General features: G+C 40.9%; 1 protein-coding gene across 1 annotated transcript in view; it reads left to right on the plus strand.

Annotated features, from left to right (window-relative positions):
- The first annotated feature begins 2,532 nt into the window (after window positions 1-2,532).
- Window positions 2,533-21,434, plus strand: part of nsmfb (NMDA receptor synaptonuclear signaling and neuronal migration factor b) — a 72,454-nt gene continuing 53,552 nt past the window's right edge. Inside the window, exons 1-2 of the mRNA XM_008280605.1 lie at window positions 2,533-2,603; window positions 20,360-20,421. Of these exons, the coding sequence (XP_008278827.1) occupies window positions 2,533-2,603; window positions 20,360-20,421 (133 nt within the window). The remainder of the gene's footprint in view (window positions 2,604-20,359; window positions 20,422-21,434) is intronic.

The raw sequence follows: 21,434 nt of genomic DNA on the forward strand, positions 1-21,434 counted from the left end.
TTCTGTTATGTCATTGGAATGTAAAGACTGCAGGCTGAGCACAGTGCAGTAGGGAGAAAACATTTCTGGCTCATGTCCAGTATCTAACTCTCCTCAACACATCCATGGTGCAGACTCTCACTCCACTCAGCAGCTTGTTAATTGACACATACTGCAGGAGAGGCCAGTTCAAGTGGAACCGCAGAGTTTCAGACTGGTGGAGCTTTTTAACTGAACGAAAATTCTAATTTATCTTTACAAAACTAAATTGTTGATAGTAAACCCACATCAACCTCAGATTCACTGATTAGTGACACTTTATTGCTTTAAGAATATTGAATTTAGCTAAACAGAGGGTGATATGGGGTTATATCACTTATCAAAAGGTTTTTTTACAGTTATGTTCAGGCTTGTCCACCAGTAGTTACTGTAACATTAGCATCAACATATACATGATTACTATACTTAAAGGCATCTGTAGCAACAAAGCAGTGATAAATAACGAGGGAGCACAGACAGTCTATTCTGCATTGCAAGTAATTCAGTTCAGCCAGGTCTGCAGTAACAGCAGGGCAGAGATATGTATTTGTAGACGGCTAATTACAGCTAACAAAAACTGAAATGACACATTAGATGACCGGGCGGATGGATGTCATAGATAAGGGAGAAACCAACTCACAATAACGTAAATGTGCAGGAATTTTTTACACAACAACAAGAGACAGTAAAGGCTGGTTAGTTTGATGAGGATTTGCAAAATCTGGTGCTTGCATCAATTACTCCTTGTTTCAATAATCTCCAAAAGTCCAAAAGAACATTTCAGATATCCACATTTGTCATTTCAGGACAAATGATGTCATTCATGAGTATACAGATATCTACTATTCAGGTTTCATGTGTTCTATGGATTTCTGCAGCTGAGTTATGACTGAGCTGAACTCCAGTGTCAGATACAGTTTTATTCTGAGAGCACTGTCACCTCACAGCTAGCAGACCCCCGGTTCGTGTCCCTGGGTGGAGTTTGCAGGTTCTCCCTGTGCCTGTTGAATAGAGAATAGATGAATGGATATCAGCAGTGTTACACTGCTGACCTGACATCTGAAATATGAAGAAGTCAGGATGACATTGCACATCTAAAATCCTGCCAGGTCAAAATGTAATGAATGACATCTTGAATCAGGGTTTTGAAAGGTCTTGGCGGATATTTGTACTTACATCAGAAGCTACAGCAAGTGGAAGGCAGGGACGAGCTGCTTCTCAAACATACTATGGCTGCAACCATAACTGCATATGACAAGGTGACATGTCAGAGCAGCCTGAGGTGCTGTTTCTCCACAAACTCCTTGCTATGAACTCTTTCTATCTCTCAGCATTTTATCATTTTTTTTCCACCAAGGAGGAGACCTAACACTGTTGAAATGCATTGCTGGACCAATATCCAGTGAGAAGTCTTGTGTCATGCAGAACAATCAGAAACAGTCAAACCGTCGTTTGAGACGTGGGAACTATAATTTGGACTACTTCAATCTAAATAACACAAAGCCTGTCTCTAAACTGACTCGTTAGAATAATGTCATAGGTATCCGGAATAATAATTCTGACAGTGTAACTAGTCATAATGACATTGCTGATATATATTTTTTATTCCAGACAGTCAAACTTACCAAATAAATGTTAAAAAGTTAAAAGAACGTGCCATATGTTGATAATGTGTCTCCTGTGACTTCTTCTCAGTAAAAGCCACTTGAACCTTTGCCAGTTAAAGACTTTTGAAGAATGGGAGTAGTGATTTAATAAAACTGTGATATGGTGCAAAGAAAGGGACTAATAAACACTGACTGGCCTGAATGAGAGCGAAGTTTGGTGGATGTTTGTCTGTAAACAGACCTGCCCAGGTCAGTCATGTAGAGTCAGTGGAGAGAGATGTACACATTCTAAAAGTATTGGTGAGAATTGCACCAAATGTTCATAAAAAATGGTATCAAAACTGGGTTTAAAATGTTAAATAACTTTCAAATGAGATATTGCTTGCTCTCGTGTTTTATCAGGCACACGGTGTCCCAATAAACGGCCTGCGTGATACATGATAATAAGCTGCATGATTACTTGTGGACTCAAGTGTCCACACCTCTCCTCATCTCATATACACTTACAGCAGCATGATGACCCTGCTATCTCCCCCGCTGTGTCCCCCTCCTGCCCGGGCCGTGCAGCAGGCGGCGGGCTGCTCTTCCTTTTATGGTGTCGCTTCCTTCTCAGCAGCCTCACTTGGATGAGGAGAGCCGAGCAGAGCGCAGAGCTCCACTCCTCCTCCATCCTCCATCCTCCAGCTGCGCTCTGCACCGAGCCTGCAGCTCTCAAGAACATCTCGTTTTTTTTCTGAACTCAATTTCAAAACGAAGACAAATATGAGATAATTAAAGTCGTGTCTCGCTGGATGCGGATGATCTTTGTTGTGCCGTCTCCCGGTGGTTTTCTCTCTTGTCTGTTTCCCTCGCCGATCAGTCTGTGGAATGGTCTGCGTTTTCTCCCCTGAGTCGTGTCCACTTCAGCATGGGAACTGCGGTGTCCAAAAGGAAGAATCTGAGGAGTGATGCGATTTCTTCTGTGGCCGCAAAAGTTCGGTGAGTGTGGCCGCTGGCTGTGCGCTCTGCAGCCGAGCGGAGCGCAGCGCGGAGCGTCTGCTGCCCTCAAACTGACACATGGTTGTATGTTTAGACTAGTTAAAGTTGGGTGAGCATTTATCAGAGGTAGCTATCCACAGACAAAAATAGCAGTAAACTAATACATTCTGATGTGCTCTTAATCCCACAAGCAGTTCAAACTGCTGCTCTGCTCCGGTTAAGTTTGGCTCTTTTGGAAGTTTCACTTCGGGTCCTTGCTTTTATTCTGTTGTTTACTTATTTTATCTCAGAAGAAACCAATCTTTTTAACTAAACTGTGAGGATAAATGCATGTCTGCCCTGAATATACATGTTTTGGCTGCTTTTGCACTATTCATATTTCGGTAGCCTTTGTTAAACTCGTTTTTTGGGATTAACGTGCACATCTGTATTCTACATTTAGTGTAGAACTGTGTCTGTGTACAGTTCTAATGATGAACTCAATGGAATGCAAACATCCTGAGCAGGTTCACTTCAATGTAGCTCTGTAAAGATAAGTTCATAAAACAAGTTTCTGGCTATTTGGAAAGATTTTGCTTGCAGTGTGGTTTCTTCCAAACTTCCATTTGGGTTATTTTAGTCCATGTATTTTTTCTCGTTATGACCCTAATATAAAGATGTTCCTGTAAAAATGCTTTGGACAGCAGCATGTATATATTTATGACCTGGCAAACACTGAGCTGCAGTTCCGTTGTTCTGTGTCTGCTTTTCTGTGGTTGATGATTGAAAACCGAACATATTGTTGCTGTCAGACATGAGAGATCTTCAAATATAATATTTAAGAAACTGGGCAAGTCTAATGGATACTTTTAAGTAATTCATGACATTATGTGGGCAAAACAATGAAATTATTTTATTCATCGACAGTGAAAGTAATTAATTTAAACTGGTTTCTTCTATTACTGCTCGACTATGCACCATTAAAACATTGTCCTTTGTCAGAATTTCATGCCATCTTATTTGGGTTTGTTTATCTTACTTGTTATACTCATCCTTCTACATAAAGAAGGTACATCTGAAATGCTGTGAACTGCACGATGTATAATTAGGACAAAAAATAGAAATAAAAACGTATGGTAGTAGTAAGCTGTATCTACAATATGCAGCCTTTGCTTTGGTGACATGGTCGTCCTTAAGCTTTCCCGCTGGGTTCACTGGACTTATGACTAATTCTAGTGACATTTAGCTTCTAGTGTGTGAGTCAAGCCAAAGATCTTTGTGTCATGGGTGTCAGATCACTTTGTTCTTGGTCTGAGGGCTGCAGGATGACTAATGTTTAGTGGTAGGAGATTGCACCCCAGTCGCCCACTTACTGACCTCAGAAGCAGACGAATGGAGCGCTTCTGTTCTTCGTTGTGTGTGCATTCATAGCAACTTTTTTCATAAAGTGCAGGAACATGTGCACAGCTTCCCTGCAGTAAAGAAAGCCTAAACACACAGCACGTGACCCTTCCATCCACTTCCACATTCTCTCCCATGCTCCGTTTTGCACACATTCTCCTAGTGTATTTATCTCCGTCTTCCTTTTACTGTTTATCTGTTTATCACCTCCCTCTCCGCCTCGCTTGCCTTCTCACACCTCATGCTTAACTCTCCATAAATCACGCTGATTTCAGCCAGCGTCTTAGGCACGCACATGGATCACAGCCAAGGCTCAAACAGGACATACTTCCCGCTCTGTCAGTGTCATTGAGCCGCACTCTAGTTGACGAGGAGTTTAATGGCTCTTAGCGAACAACAGCTCTTTCCCCTGAATCTAACATGAGCTGGGATTAGCACTGTCTCGAGTCTACTGGATGATCTGAGTTTATCTGCTGTGCCGTGAAAAGCAGGGGAAAGCGTTCACCTTTCCGTTTAACAAATCCAATCCCACATCTTTGTTTTTCGGTGAGTGTGAAAAGCAATGCAGTGGAGGGATTATAGTGGAACTAAGTGGGTTTAATAGGATCATCTTCTTCCAGCACTCTCCCTTTGACCTCACACATCTGTCTCTTGAAGTACCAGTTCTTCTCACTGTTTTGCCTTAACACAATGCAAAAATCGAAGTGACATAGGTTTGTGCTGAATGAGGTCGCGCTGGTCAGATCTTGTGGGCTGGAGTTAATGTCACTTACCTTTAACTATGCCATCAGCACAGCATCTGTTTAGAATGGTGATTGATCATTATAATGAAAACTGGGGGTACAACGGAAAAGATGGTTCGAGGGGTTTAAAATCTTTTTTTTTCCCCACATGAAGAGGGATGGAATTGGATAATCAGCTGGAAATAACTGTACAAACCATTGTTCCTTGCAGGTACTCTTATGGGTTGACCTACAGATTCAAATACTGCTTACAGTCTCCTCTATGGAATTGTTGCTGGTTGTTGCGTAAAGCTCTTCAACTTCAACACAGGGAAGCTTTAGGGGGAAGGAGTGTTGTTTGTTGTTCGAAGCAGCCTCTTTGGTTAAAGCACACTGGGTTTTTTAAGATCTCAAATGAACAATTGTAGGTTGGAATTAAAAATGACTGTAATCTTTACCGAACTGATGTAGACCGCTGGATCCCGGTGCCAGCTCTGACGGAATCCATCCATTATCTATACACCACGTAATCCTCACTAGGGTCGCTGTCTCAGGGATGCCCTGGCCAGGTTGTCAGGCTATCGCAGGGCTAGACAGAGAGACAACCAAGGACATTCACACCTATAGACAATTTAGAATCACCAGTTAACTTCAACATGTTTTTGGACTGTGGGGAAGAAGCCGGGGAACCCGGAGAGAACCCACGCTGCACGGTGAGAACATGCAAACTCCACGCAGAAAGATCTGAAAGTCAGAAGAGGGATGCAAACTGGAGATCTTCTAGCTGTGAGGCGACAGTGCTAACCACCGAGCCACCAGGGGGGCTGGAGTCTATCCCAGCCGAGTCAGGGTGAAGGCAGGGGACACCCTGGACAGGTCATCAATCAGGGCTACACTTAGAGACAGACAACCAAGCACACTCACATCCACATGTACGGACAATTTAGAATAACCAATTAACCTCAACATGTTTTTGGACCGTGTGGGAAGAAGCTGGAGAACCCGGAGAAAACCACACAGAAAGATCAGGGGATCTTTGAGCTGTGAGGTGACAGTGCTAACCACCGAGTCACTGTGCAGCCCTCTGATGAAATAAAAAATAGATCACATTGCATGACAGACCACCTTATAAATATGCGCTCTCTCAGCCTCCAAGAGACTGGGAATAGGCAACTATGAGGAAGACGAACAGTCATTTAGCTAATGATACCTAATGAAGGGTTTCTTGCACAATGCCACATGCCACGAATTAGGTCATTATTGAAAAATGTTCCTCCTCAGGACATTACAGTCAAACCCTACTTGATACCCTGATGCTGGGTGACAATTCACGCTACCAAACTTTTGTTTGTGCTGATGTTCTGATAGGCTTTCTTCAGTCATGGAGACTGCAGGTTTTGTCACTGGAGACTGCTGTTTGGTCTCTGGGTTTTAGCTGTAGACGCAACTCTTGTCACCACTGATGATCCTTAACATTAAAGTTGGATCACAGAATTTGATAAGCGTACTAGGAGGTGGTCAGAGTGGTTCTTACTGAGAGTGTTCCAGATGTGGCAGATCTGGAAGCAGGTTATCACTGCACAGGGTGGATACTTCGAGGGGATGGTAACTAAATTTGAATCAGATGCTGTTTGAGCTTTTTATAGTCCAGAGGGTTCTTTATCACACCTCATATTAGTCAGACAGAAAATCTAATAAAGAATAATTTGAGCTCGCCTACGAATGTAAGTTGTTGACTTTTAAGTGAAAAAGACAGAAAAATAGACCAATATAAATGGAAAGTAGACAGAGTATTTTGGCTGGTTTATGCAAATAAACCATATACAGTTAATAGTATGGTTTACTGCATATACTAGGTGTATAGCTAATCAGGTTTCCATACCTAATTATCCATGTGTGCTACCTGCACAAGCACCAGTAATTCACCATGTAGCAAAACAGTGATGTGTTTTATTTTAGGCATTGTTCAAAACAGCTACATATTCTCTGCATTTCTGCCCCTGTGACTTGTTAACTTTTACAAAATTCATTCTTTTTTTTCATTCCCCCCACTGTAATAGACTAATAGCTTACAAGCAATTTCTTCATTGTACTGTTAAGGTGAAAAAAAACACATGCGGCACATAGCGATTCAACAAATACGTGTCCCTATAGGTGGCAAGATAGGTAACAAACTGTTGCTGTTGTCTTGTTATCTTAAAATCCTGTTCACTGTTTGAATCAACGGGGTTTTGCTTTCAAACAGTGTAGAGTATTAGATGCCATTGGTGGCATTTGAACTATAGGAGCAGACTTTACTCTGGGCATTCCATATTATTTTTTAAGAGACAAACATAAAATCATACACTGACATTTTAAATCATTATTTCTGTCAAACCAAAGGTATATTCAGTTGTTGTCAGTGGTGTTGAATCATCTCCTCAGAAGTCGTCTACTCGACAGCAGTGGGTCCTCTGTCCTGAGAAAGCTGGGCGTTCTGCCTTGTTTGATTGTTTCCTCTCTCGTCTCTTTGCTGTTTTTGGTAGACTGAGTGAGTCTAGTTGGCAAACATGAGTTTGCTGTGAAGAGTTTGCTGTAAACACCTTGCAGGATTTGGAGGATTTTCGTTATTCGATTTGGAGCTCGGATGAATACCTCGGGCTGTTGCCATGTGATGTTGGGTTAACGTGTGGAAACAGTCAAATACGCAATTAATTATTTTCGGTGTAGTCACAAACCTTCCAATATAAAGACATTAGTTTCGTCTGCATGTGTAGCATCTTGTTGGCAGAGCTGGGTTTATCAGGAGAACGGGGAGGAAACTTTTCACTGAACAGAAATGGGATGGCAACAGGGACAATGTCAAAATAAATCTGCTTTTGAAATAGGCTGATTTAAAGTAGTAATCTCTTTTGCACTGTGTTTTATTGGAATGATTGGAATGCTGGCATCTCAGTGCTGTTTGTTGGTTGTTGTTTTTTTTTAATACACTGACATGATTGTGTAAAGAAAGAAGGAAAAGGTTAAAGAGGTTGATGAAAGTCTTATGGGCTTACAGGATCTTTCTTTCTTTTACTGTGCACTTAATGTGTGTTTAATGTCTCATTTTTTAAGTGGAAATGAGGGAAAATTAGTCTTATTTTATGCACTGTGCCTGAAGCACTTAGTGATGATGTTTTAAACTGCCTCCCTGGCCTGTTTATGACAAATGTCTGTAGAAGAGCATGCCAAAACCAGGTCGTCTGCTTTGATCAGCCACTGGATGGGAAAGATTATGAGCACTTTAAAGCAAACGTCTTCTTTAATATTTCAAGAATGTTTGAGTCACCTTTGAAAGGAATTGCACAGCACAACAGTTTTCAGACCTTTATAGTTTTCACTTTGGTGAAAATGTGATTTCATGGCCTCTTTCCCACAAGACTGTGTGACCAGCAGCGACCCTGTCCTCATTGCTGCACAGATTAGCTCCAGCCACGGTCCAATGTGCCTATTAGCTATAAAACATCTGGGCCCCTTCTCTAAAACATAAACCTGTCAGAATCACTGGTGGAAAGCCATATATGAGGCTTAGAAAGGCAAATATGACAAAAGACTTTTTCAAACCAACAATGGTAATAGATTGCATTTAGTATCTTTAATGTTGTCATGTGTTGGCTTTATTCCAACATCTTACTAATCTAAAAATGAAAGAGAAACATTAAAGACGACAGTGAGGGACCAAAGGTTTCAAACTCACAGTGAGCCCATGGATACAATAGTGAATTAAACTGCATGTTTTTACTCGCATGGATATTTGCAGAGGAGCTGAGTTCGGAACTTTGGAAAGACTATTAAAAGTTTCATTTTAGCTCGATTTAACCATCCTGAAACCACAGTATTTGGGGTCATTGAGCTGAACACAAAAGAAGTCATTCACTATGTAGCTTTCCATCCACTCTCTGCAATGCAGCAGCCTCAGTGCAGGATACTTATTGATAATATCTTTTTTTTAGGATCATATACCTTTATTATATAGCTGACAGTGGAGATAGCAGATGAGGAATGATTTGCCACAAAGATTGGATACAGTTTAAAGTATAGGTGACCAAGATGCCAGAGTCTTCAGATGTGCTATAAGTCTATCAGGCTTTGGAGAGAAAGTATTTAAAAAGTGAACTTTACTGTGACATTTACTCACTGATACCACTCATGGAGCCTGCTGTTTGTCTGATACATTTCTACAATTACTCAGTCAGGTGAATACAGTTTATCTGCCTGCTGGTTTTCCAGCTTCTCAGGAGTGGTGCTGGTGACTGGACAGTGATGCTGTGTGTAAAAGTTGGACTCACTACTAATCAAGAGAGCCGATGTTCCATCAGTGCGTACATGCTGCTGACATATAATGTCCGAGGTGGGGCTAAAAAACATGAAAGATAAAAATCAGATTGTGATTATTTTTATTATTACTGTGGATATTACGGTTTTAGTGGTAATCTTAATTTTAGCATTTCTTTTACACAAAAAAAGAAAAGAAAGATGATACAATTTTTATGAAACAAGCATGTCTCCTTATGTCTGAAGAACATGATTTGTAGACTGGAGCATGGGCACCACAATGTTTCATTTATAATTGAGTGCTATGCCAATTTCAGTGCCTGTAATTTGGATCTTGCATACTGTGATTTTAGTAATATTTCAATTAGGGATGCACATTTTGAATAATTCTTTAACCAATGGTTAATTCAATCGATTAACTGAACTAAGCACAGTGGACAGTTAATCACATCCTGATACAAAGTCTTTAGCTGCCTAGCCTTAATCACATCATAGTTGCCATGCACAAATATTGCAGAAAGAAAGACTAAAGAAATGAATATATATATAAAAAAAAAATCAACAACATATTTGCTGAACAGAATGCAGTTTAATACAATTGTCCAGTATCAACATTCCAATCTGCGGTTAGGTCAAAAATTAATCAGCTATTGAATCCTCCTCAAGATGTTTGTTTTTGTCAATGCACATAACCTCTCAAATTACACTGAGACCGTTATAACACACTAAAGACTGGGGTCTTTTAAGGGTCTCTGGGGTGCTGACAGCTGAGGCATTTACTGTAGGTTACTGTAGATTGAAATTCCCCAATCATTAAGTCATCGCTAACCTTTGCTGACCTTCAGCAACCAGAAAAAACTGCAACATCAATAAAGCCCTCTGCTCACCCCCACCGTCTCTTTGTGGTACAGAAATGGCTCCTGACCGGTAGTTGACAAAGTAATTATGGTCGCATTTTCAATAGAATTTAATTAAGCAGAGAAGAGGTCAAACAGCAATGTACTATATCGACCCCCCCCCCCCCAATTTTTGTGCAACACCAATAATTTGGGTATACTAACAGTTTGTGCTTAACTGTGTGTGTTCTGTTCAGGGGCTTTGAGAGCAGCTTGAAAATGGTGACGAGGTTGGGGAGGATGGGAAATGAGTTTTGAAAGCCACGAAACTCATAACCTACCCACCCTCCAGAGAAATTGATTATGGTCGTTAAGTGCTTTAGGGCAATAAACTTCTTACCTGATGCCCCTTTAAAAAAAGCCAATATCAGCCCAATGTGTCAACAGACCAGCAGAGAGGTCTCCCACCACCTGAAGCAGAGGCTGCTATGCTGCCTCGTGTCCTTTCAGATGAAATACTTTACATTTTCCCCCTCCCTCCAGTGCCTATTGATGAACCCGCTCATGGCTTCCTTGGAGATATGGGTAATTGCCTGACTCATGGCCTTTGTTGTCAGTGGAGTGTAACGAAGCAAGTGTCTCCTAATGAAGTCATCAGGCTTTTACTAGCCAGCCTTCCCAGTGTGTGCTGTGCAGAGAGACAGGCAGCAGTACGGTGAACACTGAAACAAAGCGATAACGATCAGCACAGGCCACACTGGTGCTGCATCAGTCTAAGTCCTTCCTTATTTGGAATCAATGGATCAACCAGTTGTGAACAAATTAATCAGATTTTCAGACACTCATAATTTACAACAAAATCCATAAGTCACAGCTGTGGAATACTGGAGAATATGGAAAAAAATAATAAAACTAGAAAAGACTAAATTTCGTTTTTTGAAAATGTAAGTGTGCTTGGATCTGAAAATTGGGAGTGAAACTATAGTTAGTGGACATGGTGGAATTGGCAGTTAAAATGAAAGTCATGAAAAGTTGTGTTTTCAGGTTAAGCGTAAACATTGAACAAAGTTAAAGTTTTCATTTAAGTAGAAGCCCTGAGTGATGGTGACGCAAAAGACCTGAAAAGATTTGAGCTTGTCAAGGTGGTTGAACAGAGTTTGAAGTTGTCAACTGAAGCATAATCTCTGAAAGGAGGTAAACAGCGGACGCATCAATTGATGAACAGGAGTTGAAAGTGGTTGAAATGCAACTTGCGTTAAATTTGACAGCAGTTCAAATGCAAATTAACATGTAACCACTAAAAGCAGTTGACTGGCTGTTGAGAACCAGCAACCGTAAACACATAACCGTAAAGACATTTCATGGAAAACAGACTCTTCTGAGGGATTACAAAAATAAAGGACCAGTAAGGATTTAAGAGATGTGCTGCTAAAGTCTTGGTGCCAGATACAATGAGGTTTCTTCAGAGCTCTGATACAGTTAACACCTGGTACGCAAAGGACCAATAACATACTTTATTTGACCTTGTGTCCACTATCATTTTCTTCAGGTGTATCTTTCCCCTTTACATTTGCTTTTGTTGAACAGTCCGGCATGCAGAGTCAGTTTGCTTTAATAAGAGCACTGTCATGAAGCCCTGTTAATTGTAGCAGCAGGTTGGTGAGCAGTGAGAAGGCTGGCAGTCCTCTCATTGATCTGACTAATGATGGTTTGTGTAACTGATCGCCTCCCAGTGAGCGGATGGAACGTGGAGGGCACAGCGGGGTCAAAACTTGAACAAACCCCCTCCGTCAGCAGGAATTACTTGTGAAGGCTGAACTCATCTCACAGCCTGTCACACTGAAACAGAGACACGCTGTATGATGAAACAGCCTCACTTTTAGAAGAGTAGCTGCTGCATTGGTAACTGCAATATATTCCGTTAATGACGGCTGATATTGGCTTTTTAGTGAATATCAGCCCTTCAGTGTCAAATACTTCTGGAATTACAGATTTTTCTTCCTGAATGCAGCTGCATAGAAACAGTGTAGAAAACTGCTCATCAAATGTAGCTTTCTTTGCACATTTTAGCTATACAGTGACCTGCTGAATAATATTTTTTCAAGTAATCATTTATTTAAAGGCCCTGCTCCAGGTTCCCTAAAATGCAAGCACATAGACCTCAGAGCATCTCCATTGGTTTCGTTGAAGTGCACAATTCAATGCATATATTATATGAACAGCAGTAATGGCTGGAATTACAAGTCAGCATGCGTTGTGTGTGCAATGCGCAGCCTCACACGGTGCAGGACACGCAGCCAAACACTGCAATAAACGTGACTTTGATATCAACAAGGGGCCAGGTGTGTACATGTAATATGAAAGGGCTTGTTTGCGGTGATAAACTTTGCAGAGAATTGCAGAAACACACTGCATTAAAATGTGAATAAAATCTTCGATTACATTTGTTTTGTTTTATGTCCCCAAATCTATTGTTTTCAATCAGTCTCACTGCTGTCCAGGGATGTCTCAAGTAGTTGACAACTTTAGTCTCTACCATATCACAAATACATGTTAAATCAAAATATCTTTGCTATTTATTTTATGGCTTTACCGTCACTTCTTGAGAGAAGGACATGTCAACCTGGTAATGGAGAAGTTTCAAACATGTTGTGAAACAGTCATTTAACCCAAACCATGACATTTTTCCAAACCCGAACCAAGCTAGTTTTGCATTTTTCCTAAACTAAATCAAGCTTCTAACATGTAAAAGTGTCCAACAAGCATATTTTCCTAAACCTAGCGACATAGTTTTTGTGCTGAAACCTAACCGAAAAGGGAGCGAAAACTGAAACGAAATGACAGAAAATAAAACTTGAAGAAGACGTCTGAGGCATGAGACAGGAAATGAACGCTGGTCTTTTGGGTAAAAGTCTGGTCTCTGGTTTATGCTTTCTTTTCATTCTCCCATTCAAGCTCTTAATGCATACTTAGTGGCGCTTTCAAACTGCCTTTTCTACAACGTCATCAGGGACCAATTGCCAATTATTTCTAAACCAAATCATTTCCCCTTAAAAACTTAACTAAGAATGCAGTTTAGTTGTGGAGTAATGTCATTTTGGGGACAAGGTGAGAAATTGAAGCAGCATTTGAAGCAGTTTCAACTTTCAGTCTCATTCTTTTTGGATAAATCACTGAACTCAGGTAACATACCTGAGACAAGATCACTCTGTTTCTGGTGTCCTGTAATGATATAAATGCTGTTTCACTCTGATGAGATTTACCAGAGGGGGATTAGCCTGAATTCTGCAGTTTTCTGAGCTAAAAATGTTTAATTAAATGTTTAAGGGCCAGGTAAGAAGAGTTTGCATCAGATAGTTAAGCAGCTACTTTGCTGGACTTGCCCTGCCATCAGATTACCCATTGAGCCTTCCTGCTACGTTAACAGCCCAAACAGTTATTTAATCATCTTGTATGAGTGAGGAACTTTGTTGTTGTGGAGCTCAGGCATCCCGCCAAGTCCAATTCTTTTTTCCTGTTATGACTCCACATCGAGGCCACAGCAGGAAGGCAGTTAGAAGAGGATCAGTGTTTAACTGGAGATTTTTGTAGTGTCAACCAATCATTTTTCTTTGTTTGATGGATTTGGAAAAGCTGAAGCATTCAAAGGAGAAGAAGAAGAAGGAAAAACAATGAGAAAGACAAAGGATGGAGAGGAAAAGGGGGAAGCAGCGCTACACATGGCGAGAAGATAAAAGAAGAGATGTGGAAAGAGCATAATGGGGGTAGATTGGAAGAAGACGAGCAGAAGGAGGTCAGCCTGTGAGGATGTGAGTAATGCTGACTGGTTGAAGAACACAGTGAGCTGCTTAAGGCCTGATCGTACCAGATAGTTGTTCAGCAAAATTAATTCACGTTACTTCAAGGCCTTTGGGAACTAACTGGCCTCTCACTGAACTGTAGCTGTTGTCCTGGTTTCTGCTGTTGTTTCTTCTGTCATCCGTCCACTTTGCAGACAAGGTACAGGTGCTATTTTGGGGACACTAAAGTTCCAAGTTTTCACAGAGTCAGTTGGAAGAACCTCAACTCAACTTTCAATTCCTCAGTCAACTCTTCAACCCCCCACAAAATGTGCTATTGAAATATGATATACAAATGAAGAATACGCATCATACCTCGACTTAGACAGCTACTTGGCTTAACGGGTATCTCACAAAGTGCAGCAGGCCCACAGAACCCCTCATCATTGTGGAAGGAACTAAAGGGAGCTAAACTGTGGTTGGTCAGGTGCACCTTCTCCATTCGCTGGAAGAAGAGGACTTGGATTGTGTGTCGGGGAAGATAAAATCTGTGAGGAAAGCTATGAACAAGACTTCAAAATACACAAGCTTAACAAGTCAACCCTGAAAATCAGGATTTGGGGACAGCCTCAGCTGTTACCCAGGATTGGTTGAGAAGCTGCTATTTGAGATTTAAGATAAGATAAGATAAGATAAGATAAACCTTTATTTATCTCACAGTGGAGAAATTCACATTGTTGATAGCAGCATTCAACAGAGGTACACATACACGAGACAGGAAAAAATAAAAAATAAAAAATGTACATATAAATATAAGAAATAGTGCAAACAAGGAGAGTAGTGCAAACAGAATATGAAAAATGGGCTTCTGAATGGAGGGTATATAGAAAAGATATATATTTATATATAAAAAGATATGGATTAGATATATAATAATAGTAATAATAACAATAATAATAATAGCAATAATAATAATAAGCAGTGCAAATGTAGATATATACATATATACATATTAGAGGTAGTGCAAATGAGAGGTAATGGCCACTACACACTGACTACACACAGTACCTGCAGGGTTAATCTTAAAAAAACATTGTATTCAAAAGAACTCAAACTACAAACAAACAACTGCAGTACAAGACGTGCAGTAGGACGTGTCCGCATATTCCACGCATATACATTAGCATGTGCACTGTTACCTTGGTCAGGTTGCACACAGATGTTTCTATGGAGACGCTTATGGCTTTTGGTGAAATTACAAAATTTACATCACATGGACCTTTGCAGACCCTTGCATACTAATGGAGGCCTGCTATAGCTAAAATTAGTTCTACTATTGTTTGTGAGGATGTAGCTTCTAGACCGTAAAGATGTGTAATCTAAGTAAAGCTGGTGCAGTCGACTGCACTGCAAGAGACTTTCAAATTGTAGACTTGTGTGTTAATATTTATCATTACTACCACTTTGGGAGTTCAACAGCTCACATTGTGAAGTGTCAAAATGTAACTTCAGAATTGTTCACTTGGTGACCCTGCTTATCAGTTTTCCAGCCTTTGCCAACTGCAGAAGAATTGTCATCACATACGATTGTCAGGTTGGATATTCATGTCAATAAATGTATCAACTTCTTGTACTTTTGCCTACCGATTTTGCATCATTTGCATCATCAGCACTACAACATTTGATTTGTTGATCCGAGCAGAAACCAAGCAAAGCAGAAGTGACTGGTTTTGCCCTACAAGCTCTCACAGGGAAACTGCTCCCAGAGCTTCTCTCCATCTTCTCGTGACTGTGTGTGTACTCCTATTCTTGTGCACCATTCAGCGGCATGTGCTGTGTGCAAAGAAACCCTTACACACAGAAAACACACATAGACAAAGCAGAACCACTCAGACCAGCAGACTTCTATCTTCTTTCTGTTCTGCTGAAGCTCTTCCCTGTGGCTTTCACCACTGTACCATTTGATGTAAATGTTTCCCCAGGCGTCCATAAGCTCTACCATTCCTCATATATACAGTCCTCCTGTTCCTTCACACACCATGAGAAGGACGGAGGCCTGGCATATGACCAGCTCCTGAGAGCATAATATCATCTCATTTGTGGATCATCTGTCTCCTGTCTGTCGTCCACCCCTGCTCCTTATTTAATGCTCTTTCCTTACCTATTATGCCTCCCTTCTTCATCCTGCTTCCCACTCCCTCCTTACTTTCTATTTTGGTCTTACAAACACATCTCCCTCTTGTCACTGTGTTTCTTCTTCCTCCTCCTCCCCTTCCTCATGTCACATGGCTGAAAACATGCAGTAACGGGGAAAAAAAGACTCCAAAAGCACAGAGCAGAGCTGCTCGTGTAGCTGCTGTGTCAGGCGACGGCAAGACGAGTTCAACCGTGATGTTTAATTCATGTGTTAAAACTCTCTGACACAGAAGCGTGATATGTTTTGTGTTTCAAAGACCTCTGGGTAAACTATATATATACATATGTATACATATATTTAGAAATTAATGCATTTAAAAACTACTGCCACAAAGCTTGTCAAACAACCACTTTGACCTGGGGAGCATGTCGTGCTATGGAGTCTATCCCAGCTGACTCAGGGTGAAGGCAGGCGACACCCTGGACAGGTCACCAGTCTATCACAGGGCTACACTTAGAGACAGACAACCAAGCACACTCACATTCACACCTACGGACAATTTAGAATCACCAATTAACCTCAACATGTTTTTGGACTGTGGGAGAACCTGGAAAGAACCCATGCTGCACGGGGAGAACATGTAAACTCCATGCAGAAGGATCTCGGGTGTCCTCACCGGGACGCAAACCGGCGACCTTCTTGCTGGAAGGCAACGGTGCTAGCCACTGATCCACCTTGCAGCCCAAATGATAATATTACTAACAAGAATAAGAATAAGAATACATTCAAATGTGTTACTTTGGCTCTGATACAGTTTCTCTCTCTATCTGTAGTTGGTTTCGAGCAGTGCCCTACCCACAACTGACTGGTTAACACCGAAGGATAAATGTAATTAAAAAGAAAAAAAAGTTCTCTTTTAGTTAAACATGTGCACAACATCACTAATGCAAGGCATTTCAGCAAAGTTTTTGATAGAATCTATTGAGTTTCTCGATTATGATTTCAATTGAAATGTTTAACTGTTCTAAATATCAGTTATCGGTCTTTGGTCTAGTAGCTTTTAGAAATTATAATCTGGCAGTCTTCCCATTATACCTTTAAGACAGATAATCAATATCACCATTGATACATTTTTTTAAATTAAAATTTCAAACAATACATTTACTTAACTGACGAATATCAAAATGAATGATTCTGAACAAGTTGCCAGTAATAACCAAAAGGTCGATCTTTAACACTTTGTATGTTTTTGGTTTGGACGCTGCAGCGATTTGTCCTGCGTGAGCCGTGGCATACTTTGACATCCCCCTTCGCTCAGTGTAGCACATGGATTTTTTATTGGGAGGAGTGCACTGAGTCAAGCAGATAGATCAGAGATGATTGCATTTTCTTCCTCGTGCCCTATCTCCTCCTCCTCCTCCCCATCACCCAGGCTGAGAGGAGAGTTTTCATGGGGAGCGATGGCAGTGCACGTGCCGCCTCATATTTAATTACTTAGAGTGTCGTAGCACAAAGGCATATAGGCTGCAGCAACAACACAGCAATTCCATTTCACTGCAACCCCCATGAGATTTAAGCCCTGTGTGCATGTAGAAGACGTATCGTGCGTGTGCCTAGTCTATATTTTTTTTCTTCTGCCTGCTGTTCCATGTGCACAATCTGAGGATGTGGGTGTCTGTGTGTGCATTTGTGTGTGTATATGGCAGGAATGCCAAGTTGGAGTGAGTGGGAGGAGAATGATTACAGGCTGTACTGTTTCTCTATACGTGTGCTTGTGTGTGGCCTATATCTTTAATATCATGTATTGCGAATTAACTGTCGACCACAACATTAATACCGGCTGCCAGATATTGTGTTGATCCTCCTTGTGCCACCAAAACAGCTCTGATCCATCAAGGTCCGAACTCCTCAGACCTCTGACGGTATCTTGTGGTATCAGGCATAAAGACATTAGTTTTAGGAGTTGCGAGGTGGAGTCCCCATTGATTGGACTCCAGTTAATCCAGCCGATACTTGATCAGAATGAGATTTGTAGAGTTTGGAGGCCAAGTCAACACCTTCAGCCTTTCTTTATATCCATCAAGCCATGCCTAGACAATGTTTGCAGTGTGACACGGAGCATTATCCTGCTGAAAGATCATCTAGAAATGTTGGTATGAAGGCTGCACATGATGTATAAAAGTGTTTAGGTAGGTAAAAGCATTAACATGAATGCAAGACCTAAGGTTTCCCAGCATCACACTGCCTCTGCCTCTGTCTCAGTTCTTCCCATGGAGCGTCCTGCTGCCATCCCCATGTAAAGAACACACACACACCTAGCTGTCCACATAATGGAAAAGAAAATCCACACCTGGTTCCTTCGCTTTGTGGTCCTATTGTGACACTCACATACTTATCATAGGTGCTTTCATTGATGTACAAAGGCATCCCAGTCTGCAGGTACACAGCACCATACGTAGCAAGCTGTGATACACTGTGTATTCTGGCATCTTTCTATCATGGCCAGGATTAAGGTTTTCAGCAATTTGTGCTACAGCAGCCTTTCTGTGGGACCACACAGACCTGCGACACCAACCACTGCATACAAGGAGACCTGCTGTTTTGCAGATGCTATGACCCATTGGTTATCACAGTTTGGCTCCTGTCAAAGTCATTCAAATTCCTATGCTGTCCACTTTTCCTTCTCCCGACACATCAGCTTTAGCTATTTGCTTGCTGCCTATATATCACCTCATTTGTCTGTGGTTCGGATGTTGTGTCTGGTTTGTGTATGTAGCAGTTTCAGCAGGAGAAATGTGTGTCTGAATATCAAACTGTTTCACACCAAAGTACAACTGCTGATTTTGCTTTGTCTTGTGCCAGTTTTACTGAACAATTAGTAGTCTGTCTCAGCTACTTGGAGCAATATATTTTTATTCAGAGATAAATTAAAGTTGAGGCGAAGGCTATATTTGTCCTGGATTATATAAAGAAGATGACGTCTAATGCTATCTCTCTTCCATGAGTCCAGTTTTGGTGATAAAAAATGACCACGCTGTAAAAAGTCACAGCAATGCTACTCCTTGCTTTTCCTTTAACCTCAGTACCTACTTTGGATTGTTTTCTCAATTTTAAAAGTGTAATTTCAGCTATAAATGATCGTACTAATTAGTTATCCATCCCAGTGTACAAAGCTCCTTCGGGCAGACAGCATGCTTAATGCTGTGCAAAGGTTACAATAGTGTTGACTGAACCCTTCATGTGCTGGACTAGATTTTTTTTTGGAAATGTAGTGAGGTCCGAAGGTCTTGTGGCTTCAGAATCACAGATATTGAACTACTGTTCATAAGCTAATCACCGTTATTCAAGCCTCCTTTCTGGGGTTTCACATTAAACTGTTATTGCCTTATTTTATGCAACACAGTGCAGCATTACAGGATACAGATACGGTCTGTGGCATTGCAGCGTGCCAGACAGGGCATTTTGTGTCCACTAATATTGAAAGTGAATGCACTCATGGTTGTGTAAGGTGCTTTAGACAAAAAAAAGTCTATTAAATGTCTTGTGGTTTAGTCTGAAAAAAAAAAAAAGATTGTTTTTGTTTCAGAAATGTGGTATCATCTCTGCCTGTCAGCATCAGTGCTGGGAGAATTATCTGAGGAGAATCACGTGTAAGAGAGGACACTATGTTTTATATTCTACAGACAGTCTGCCACATTGCACACTATGCCAATTCCTCACTTTGCCTGCCAGTATGCGTAGCATGTGAATGTGACTGTATTTATTTACTGGCCTCCTGGCTGGCACAAGTGATATTGCAGTCCCCTATAGGGCCTATCAGCTGTGCAGGGCAGGCAAGCTGTAGCTTCCAAGCTGTTTCCAAGTCCTTCCTTCATTATATAAGAACAAATTGTAACCGTGGTAAGAGGTGGTGCTTATAGAGTATGGGTTCAGCACAATAAAATATCCTCTTGCCGGATGCTGTGGTGGTGTAATCTCCTTGCAATGAAGAGGCCTCAGAGAGAAAAAGTCAGACAAGCTATTTATGTGAAGAGAATCCAGTGAAACCTTCACTCTTTGTGAGTCATTTCTCTGTGTTTGACAGCAGTAGTTGTGCAGCAGGGCCTGGGATTAAAGCTAGGGTATGCAGTATATTTTTTTTATATTATTGGGAAAAAATTCTAAACTAGCCTTTCAGCATATTGGAATTCAAGTGGTTTAAATGGAAACTGGAGTTTTGCACCACATCTTGGCTGTTTTCAGGCCTTAGAAATTTAGTCTGTGATGGAAGATTTTAACCAACCACAGGCCTTTTCCCACAGAGCAGGTGAGACACTTTAAATAGTGACAAAGTCAATGGATGGGGTTGATGCAGTGGGTTGGATGAATGACTTTCAGTCAGGAGAGCAGGAGTTTAATTTTGTGTATGTAAGTAAATGAATGTTGTTTTTTTAAATGACTATTTTTGTGGATTTGAAGTGCATGCTCATCCGGTGGGAGGGACTAAAACAGTGAGAGGAGAGCAGCAGAAGGAGGGATTTATATTTTCAAATTCAGTTGTTTGTCCGTTTTTGTCATTTGAGTTTTGCTGAGCCGAGCTTTAACTGTTGCACGTACTATGTCTCTACAGAGCAGCCAGAGCATTTGGAGAATACCTGTCCAACACCAATCCAGAGAACCGCAACGGAGCAGGTAGGTGGCACCAACACATGCTAACAACCTAGACCAGTTCATACAGGCAGATTGCAGTGACACATTTTCCATTTGTCTGTCTTGATGCCACACTACATGTTACTCCACCAAAAAGTCACTCTTAAGAATCTTGGCACCAACTGTTTACACACTCTGGACAGGGGTTCCATGCTGAAGTTTCAGCAGTTCCTTTATCTTTGTTAGACTAGGATTAGCTGCTTTGATGTATTAAACTCTACATGTTCCAAACAGTAACTTATTATAAGATAACTTCTCACCTCTGAATGTTATCCCCTGTTGCTTGGTTTTGAGATTTATTTCACTGAAACATTCAAAAGCGGCATACAAGTCAGATATATATATTTTTACTTGACCAGAACCTGCTGGCAGTATGGAAGTGTCTATTTGTGTATACAACTTAGTCCAAACTTTTTCATCAATTATAATGTGACTAGTAGGTCTATTCTGACTTGAAATGATGTAAACAAATGACAAAAGACAGTAGAATGTGGTGTTAGAGAGGTTAATGTTTGTTTGCAATTAAATTGTTGCCATTTTTATTTTTTATTTTTTGCAGACATTATGCATCGTCTGTACCATTTAAATGGTCCTGGTACTTTCAACAATATATTTGGAGCATTATAACAAACTATAAACTTAGAACAGCTGATGCAGTAGTTCTTTGGTCAGTTACGAGTGAATTGAAAGTCATGGCTAAAACCATTCATGAGCTTGCTGTTGGGTCCATCACTAAGGGAGAGTTGCTTCAGGTTCCAGTGGCCACAGTGTGAAACAATCTCAAAAATTGTGGTACGAAGCTAAAAATGACACCTGAACTTGCAAGAAACGTCGATTAGAAGCCAATGAGAATGTAAGGATCAACACCTAGACCATCTTGATGAATTTCTGAATTTGATCAATTTCTCAGATTCATCAAGATGTCTCAATCAGTCACTCCGGCACTGCACAAGGCTGGTGTCCGTGGACATTGACCAAGGAGAAATCTATTTCTA

Source organism: Stegastes partitus, unplaced genomic scaffold, assembly GCF_000690725.1.
Source record: "Stegastes partitus isolate 25-593 unplaced genomic scaffold, Stegastes_partitus-1.0.2 Scaffold202, whole genome shotgun sequence".
Classification (NCBI taxonomy): Eukaryota; Metazoa; Chordata; class Actinopteri; family Pomacentridae; genus Stegastes; species Stegastes partitus.